General features: G+C 38.9%; 1 protein-coding gene across 1 annotated transcript; it reads left to right on the top strand.

Moving 5' to 3' along the window:
- The first annotated feature begins 246 nt into the window (after window positions 1-246).
- LOC110866661 (glutamine synthetase cytosolic isozyme 1-1) lies at window positions 247-3,075 on the top strand. Its single transcript, XM_022115803.1, has 5 exons — window positions 247-304; window positions 2,442-2,473; window positions 2,554-2,591; window positions 2,676-2,835; window positions 2,920-3,075. Exons 1-5 carry the CDS (start codon window positions 247-249, stop codon window positions 3,073-3,075), a joined length of 444 nt encoding a protein of 147 aa, XP_021971495.1.
- Window positions 3,076-7,806: the final 4,731 nt, after the last annotated feature.

Genomic DNA, 7,806 nt, shown 5'->3' with positions numbered 1-7,806 from the left:
GCCGAAACCACAGTTGCGACATAGGTTGCGACTCGCAACCACCTATGACCAACATAAGCAGCACAACTCGAAACCACGCTTGCGAGTCCGGTTGCGACTCGAGACCACACTTAGTGGGCTTGCCTGGTTACGGGCCTTAGTTAATGGGCCGGCCTTATGGGCTCCTTGTGCTACTGTTTAATGCATGTTTTGGGCTTAAGTAATTGGGCTGAACATATGGGCTATACGTGCTACTGTTAACCGAATATGTTGTGCACTGTTGTTGAAACTGCCATGATAGAACTGTATGCTAGGATCGTTACTTGTACGTGCATTGCTTGGTTTGAATCTGATTATAAATGGTATCTATGTTAGGACATAGTTGACCACTTGCAACTTGACCGACCTTTCTGTGATTAACTGCCGAGCAAACCAAGGTGAGTTCACACCCTCTACAAAGCATGGGATTCCCTGGGTTGGGAACGGGGTTAAGGAACGTGGATTCCTCGTCCTCCTTGGGTAGGACAGCAACGGTTCAGGAATGTGATTCCTCGTCCGGACGGACGGATAACTCGTACTAGACCAAAACTCTATCACGAAGTCCCTCCTTTTTATATCGATTTAATCGCCGGGCCAATGGCGAGCGGGTCATTAGTTAGATAGCGCTATTTAGGTCTGACAAACCTCACACCGTGCCGCAGAGGACGGGTGTGAACTAATGGATCTGGGGCACGTCAATGATGATAGACATTGACAGTTTTCAGGGCACATAAACATGACTACAGTCAGCAGTCGATATGGTAACGAGTCTAGTGTACGCATGGGGTAGCCCCCACGGCCGAAATGCCTGATAACTATCATGGGGTAGCCCCCACGGCTGGAATGCCAGAGTAACTGGGAATGATTAAGTCACGTTTTCAAACTATGGGGTAACCCCCACGGCAGGATGCCAGATAAAGGAAACTGTTTTCGAAACAACTAAAACAAACATCCAACTGTGAACTCACTCAACTAGTTGTTGACTCGTTACTACATGCTTTGCAGGACCATAGGCACTCAGCTGGAGCTTGCATGGAGAAGAGTCGTTGTGGGACATGGATTGCTGCGTGCCATGTTAAACTTGAAAACATTTGAACTTATGTTTTAACTTTAAGACTTACGCTTCCGCTTACAACTTAAACTTTGTTTTGTTTGAACACCAATCGTATTGGTTAGACTTTTATAACTCTTTATATGCTCGTTCAGTATGATTGGTGGCTGGATCCTGGTCAGTCACGCCTCCAAGCGGTAGTACTCCGCGGGTGGATTTTTGGGGGTGTGACACCTTAACCCCCGACCAGGTAGCCAACATATCTTATAGACCGTGGAAATATGAATGGTGAAAATTTTTTATTTTATATAGACAATAAAATAATGCCAAGACACCACGGACAAACGATAAGGAAGAATCACCTTCAAATAAGAAACTAGTTATTAAAGTCATTAATACATAACCAAATGAAAAGTGCGAAAAGATTAAAAATAAAAAGTATTACACTAAACACTTGTCTTCAACAAGTGATGTAAGAGACTTAGGCAAACATGACCTTTGATTGCCAAGAACTCTTACGATCAATCTTGGATCCCGAGATGACTCACATACTCTATGATGGACAATGGATGATGGTGGTGGATGATGGTGTTGTGATGGTGGTGGATGATGGTGTTGTGATGGTGGTGGGTGGTGGGTGAAGTGCGAGAGAGGTGGTGTGCCAAGGGATGGTTTGCAAATGAGCCAAGCATCCCAATTTATGGCCTGAACAGCAGCTCGGGAACAGCCCCGTGTCCATTGGGCACGGCCCCGTGTCCATTGGGCCCGGCCCCATGTCCATCCTTCTTCTCTTTCTTCATTAATTGCAGTTTGTCTGCATTAGTTGAGCACGCGGTCGTGTCCGCTTGGCACGACCTCGTGTGCAGAAGCGTATCTGTACTATCAAGATTTCCTCAGATTCTACAAATCATAGAGTTGACCACGGCCCCGTGTCCAGTGGGCACGCCCCCGTGGTGGGTGATAGAAGCTTCTACAGCTTTGTCTTTTCTGCGGACACTTGGGCACGCCCCCGTGCTCACTGAGCATGGGGCGTGTTCAGTCTTCTGTTCTCTTGTTTTGCTTGGGAAGATGCTGTCGGGAGGCCGGGCATGCCACGTTTGTTCCTTTTCTTGTATTTTTGTTAGATTTAGCTGCCTTTTTGCTTCTTTTGTTCATTTGAGCCCTTTTAATCCTAAAAATACAAAAGGAAGACAAAAACACACTTTTTTCCAACATTAGTACTAAAAAGGGTTGGTTTTATGCCACAATTGATGTAATTTCTATGTTGCATTTTGTGCACATCAGTAAACTAAGAGGATGAACATAAAAATATTGTTATTTTTAGTGATCTTGACAAAATATATAAATCACTATGTTAACGATGTAACTTGAGTGGTGGTTTCGTTTGACCCAAAGCCGATCCCGGTCAGTTTTGTTTTAACTTTTTGAGTTTTAACTATGTTAACGATGTAACTGTCGTGTATTAAAGATGTAATCTTGTATAGGGCGACTGGAACGGGGCTGGTGCTCATTGTAGCTATAGGTAAATCTCATTAGATGTATTTAAAGCGCGTTTCTACGTTTATTCTAATCATAAACTCATAATCAAATCCATCATCATTTTTAGCACAAAATCTATGAGGGAGGAAGACGGGTATGAGGTGATCAAGAAAGCGATCGTGAAGATGGGCTTAAGGCACAAAGAGCACATTGCTGCATACGGAGATGGCAACGAGCGACCTCTTACAAGGCGCCATGAAACGGCTGACATCAACACCTTTCTATGGGTACATCATGTTTCACATAGCGGTTAAAGCTTTCAATATACTTTTAGCAGTTTGTTTGATCTTGTGTTTCAATTGTTTGTGCAGGGAGTTGCAAATCGTGGCGCGTCTATTCGTGTGGGGCGTGATATCGAGAGAGAAGGCAAATGGTATTTTGACGACCGAAGGCCGGCTTCTAACACGGATCCATATGTTGTGGCCTCCATGATTGCTGAGACCACCATTTTGTGGAATAAATCTTGAAGAAAAATGATTTAGATGGTGAAGTTATGGAGCCTGTTTTCGGGGGAGATTTGAATACAAATTTACTAAAAAATAACTAGACACAACATTTAATATTTTCATGAAAACTAGTTGCATGTTACCTTGTTTATTTGCACTTCCATCTTAATGTGTCATATGTACTACTATGGATCTGAGTTGAGATTTTTACCATGGTGTTTGCTTCCATGGGAGTATTGTTACTTGACATACCTATATTAATAACAACAATAGTGAAGGGTTGATTTTGATCTTTGCGGTTGCAGTTGTACAGTATTTTTAGCGGTGACAAAATGGGAGGGTTGTGGGTTGGGTCACATGTCAAAGTGTGTGTGTTGAAATGGGTTGTATCTAGGGGTGTTCATCGAACCTAAATGGTTTCTTGAGTTGATTGGATAGGGTAATCTCAACTTTGAATTAGATTTAGATTAGATTAGATAAAAACCGATTGAAAGTCCAACTAATAAGTCCCCCACGTAGTGGGCGGTATATGGCGCTGCAACCCTACATGGCGCCCATAGCACCCGGCCACACTGCTACGGCCGACACTATGGGTGAGTGAATTTGATTCCCCGTGAAAATCTTAACGCCGCGAAGTTTATTGTTTTCAAAATTTATGACCGTTGAACGGTCATATTTATTAAAAAAAAATTTCCCTAAAATCTCAATATATATCCATTTAATCTTTAACATTTTACACTCTACCAAATCTTAAAAACACCCTCTAATCCCACATTCTTACAAAAAAAATACTTCTATAATGGGCTCGTCTTCATCGGAGGATTCGTTCACCGATCTTTACCAAAGATTTTCTTTCATCCGAAGAAATCGTGGAGGAGGAAGAAGCGGTTATGAGTACATGTGCCCTCGCGATTCAAGCCATGCAACACATTAGTCGTTTCCTCCACGCCCCATTTGAGGCATGCTTTTATTTTGCGAGACTCTGAAGCCATAAACGGGCTTGTGATGAAAGATTATTTTGATCTGACACCGGTTCAGGACCCCGATTTAGGAAATACATAACGCGTTAAAGACGGATTTGGTCGAGCATGCTTGGGCGATTCGCCCAATTCGACATGATGGCGACGTTGAACAAAGAAGAAGAAGCAGAAGAATTCAAAGTTGGGAACTTTGAAGACGGAGGTTTGGATGACAGAGAAAACGAAGAGGAAGAATGTGAATGCATTATGTCTATTGCTTTCGTCAATCAGGTCTATAATTGTAAGTGTATCGAGTCGTAGTTGATTGTATATGATTGTATGATAGACAAGACGAGTTTGTAATGTTAGTATGCATTCGTACGAATGGCACATTCGTACGAAAGGGACTCCTAGTTATCCCAAGGTGCCTCTCGTACGAAAGCCCCAGTCGTCCCAGATGGTTCATGCGACTAGGGATGCCTATAAATAGGGGTCTAGGTCTTGTCAGTTGTATCTTTTTGAACTTGAGAGGGGAAAATCTGTCCATTTGGTTTCGTGGTTTTGTAACTTCAAATAATCAATAGAACCCAATTTAATTAGCTTGTTCTTGTGCATGTCATCTTCAAACTCGAATTTCGCATGAGATATGGAGACATTGTGACCCGTTGCAGCTTTCGTAGACCCGAAACGGTCCTCACAAGTGGTGTCAGAGCTTGGAGACCTGCTTCAAGGACTGATAACACAAGATACCAGCAAAATCGAGCTGATTACATCATCTTTCTCATCACATCTCTTTAACTCATCTTCTTTCTACTTAAAACACAAAATTAACGCTGAATTCATGGACAATTTTTTTTGATTTTTGGAAAAAAAAACATGCGAAATCATGTTTTAATTAATCCTTGAAAGGACCAGATCAAAATTCAAACTAATTCATTTAAAATTTTTGGAAAAACCATGAAAAACATAACTTGAAGTTCGCAGGTCGTCCGAATCGTCCAAGACACTTTAGTACAAAAGTTCTTAAAGTCAGTTTCTTGAAAGATTGTCACATTTGTACGAAACGGACTAATCCAGTTCGTACAAAAGAGCTCATTTGTGGTTTAACTTGTTCAATTTGACACATTCGTACGAGAGTTATTTCTCTCTCGCACGAAAGGGATCTTTATATTGTTTCAAAGTTGTTTGATCATTCGTTGACTTTTGCAGGTGTTGAACAAGGATTCTGAATTTTATAATGCTTTTGCAACACTGCCGGATTGGGTGGCTCAGACTTTAAAGTTAGAAAACGAACATGGAACGCAATCTAAACCACCTAGGTTAATGAACATATATGAATATAAAAAATGGGAAGAATGGTTTGCAAATGGGGTTCAAGCTTACCATATGGGATGTTGGCATTCTTAATCGAATATAATGAACCAGTGGAGAATGATGGTCAAAAGATATCACTGATGGAATATAATGAAGAGGAAAAATTAAAATTCAAGAATGAAAAGAAAATGATAAGTTTTCTACAACAATTAGTGAAAGACAATATTCTATCACTGTTACAACACAATGGAACTGCTTATTCAATCTGGAATGCATTGAAACATAAATATGAAGGAAATGAGCAGGTGATGAAAAGCAAGAGAGCGTTAATGAAGAAAGAATTTGAAAATTTTACGAGTCTGAAAGGTGAAACAGTAAAACAATTGATAGAAAGATTTTGTTATTTGATTAAAGAATTGAAATTGTTAGGGATTGTGTAACACACCGAAAACGCGTTTGGTAATCAAACCACGTTAATACTAAAAGACGGGTAAAGTACCGTTAGTGGTAAAATTTACCCGGTGAATATTAGGATTTTAAATTAATAAACCTAATATTAAATAAAAGTTGTATAAAGGCTTTTGTTAAAAATAAAGTTTATAGGAAGCCCGAGTTAACGGGACTTAAAATAAACTTAGTCATAAATTCCCCAAACCCACAAAGTTAACTAGGAATGTTTAACCTAGTTAATAGATGGGAACGTTGCTATTAAAATAAATAGGTTGTGGCCTACTTAATAATGAATCAAACACGAGGGGTTAAAGTGGGATAACCTGAAAGGTTATTTAAGCAAATCAAAACACAAACACACACATATGTGTGTGTTCTAGATCGAGCAGGAAGGTTCCATAGGAGCCAAAACCCTATTCTCCCACAAATCCACCAGAGTGAAGGGCCAAATGAAGCCCAAATTCACAACCAAACGTAAATTAAAGATCACCCAAACAAGAGGATCATAAGGTATGTAAAATTTTGATGATTTGTGAAGTTGTGAAATTTGGATAATCATCATAATCGCGAATTATGTATGGATTAGATTAGCTGTGGCTAAATTAATGATGTATACTTGCTTAGGAACTAAACCCTAAGTGAAAAGCATACATAACATGCTATGAATTGAAAGATTGAATGATTTGTCACACTAGGTTAAGTGGGTTTTAATCATATGACGAAATTGATGATATAACTATGATTAGAATCATCATATGTGATTGTAATAAGGAAATACTTGAACAAATTATGTGTTTGAGTATGTACTCATACTTACTAAGGATATGGGTTTAGTATGATATGCTAAGAATTGATGATATGTTCATGTTAATGATGTTTAATATCATCAATCATTAAGTCGATAACGTATAGTTACAAGAACTTGGTAATTAAGTGAATAAAACAGTAACATAGGATTGTTGTTTACCGGATGATTGGCTAATTAATTAAACGAGTAGTTGAGCTACTTCGTGTAATTAATTATGTCAATAGGCAGTTGACTTTAAAAAGTCAAACTGACCTTTTATTTGATCGAATGATGATTTCGACATAAAGATCGTAGGATGGAATAGTCGTGAATGATTATGACTAGTCTAACCATCTTACAACTTACCATGATAGTTGACGCTTGACAAGCTAGGTGAAAGCTTGGGAAGGAAGCGGGTCAAACAAATCAAGAATGAAGGAAAAGCATAATCTGGATGCTAGGTAAGTAAAGCTTACACTCTATTTATTTAATACCTATTGATTTTATAGGTTCTGAATAATATAAAGTCTTGTTTGAATTCTGATGTTCCGGCACGACATGTGCGGTTCGGAACAAAAGACAATAAAGATAAACCATGTTTAATGGTTAAAAAGAGCTAATACGGTTATTTAGTCATGAAAGGACTAATAAATAACGAGTTTTGAATAATTACTGTATAAGATAAACTAATACAAATAATAAAGGTAAAACGGTAATTCGATCACTCGTTGACGATTACCGTTAGTTTTGAAAGCCACTTTATGGCGAAAGTCATAAGGGGTCAAAAGCATTTAGAAATGGTTTATAAGTAAAATGAACATACGGTGTAAACCGGAGCGAGTCATGTAGATGAGATGCTAGTAAATATCATCTTGCAAAGATAAACAGTCATTTAGACTAAACGGGTCAAAAGGTGAAAATATCACCCTTTGACGATATCGACTAATGACCTTGTCAAGTGTATGATTACAGGAATATATATCGAATGGAAATTTGCATCGCTATTAATTAGCGTTTATTAAGCAAAGCATTAAATGGGTCAATATGTTGATCCGAGCCAGGTATGTATGATAGGTTAACTACTCATTTAGAACGTAAGGTTCAATGAGAGTTAAGTGAAGTTGAAAATGAATATTCGGTTATCTTATAGGTAAACCAAATAATTTAAGTTATAATCATGGTGTTTTAGAAACCTAATGGTTTCTAAACAAGATTATGGTTAAAGGTCGGATTTTGGGGTCA

The sequence above is a fragment of the Helianthus annuus genome, chromosome 7, assembly GCF_002127325.2.
Source record: "Helianthus annuus cultivar XRQ/B chromosome 7, HanXRQr2.0-SUNRISE, whole genome shotgun sequence".
Classification (NCBI taxonomy): Eukaryota; Viridiplantae; Streptophyta; class Magnoliopsida; order Asterales; family Asteraceae; genus Helianthus; species Helianthus annuus.
Note: the sequence above shows the minus strand (reverse complement) of the source record. Positions and strands in the feature narration are given on the sequence as shown.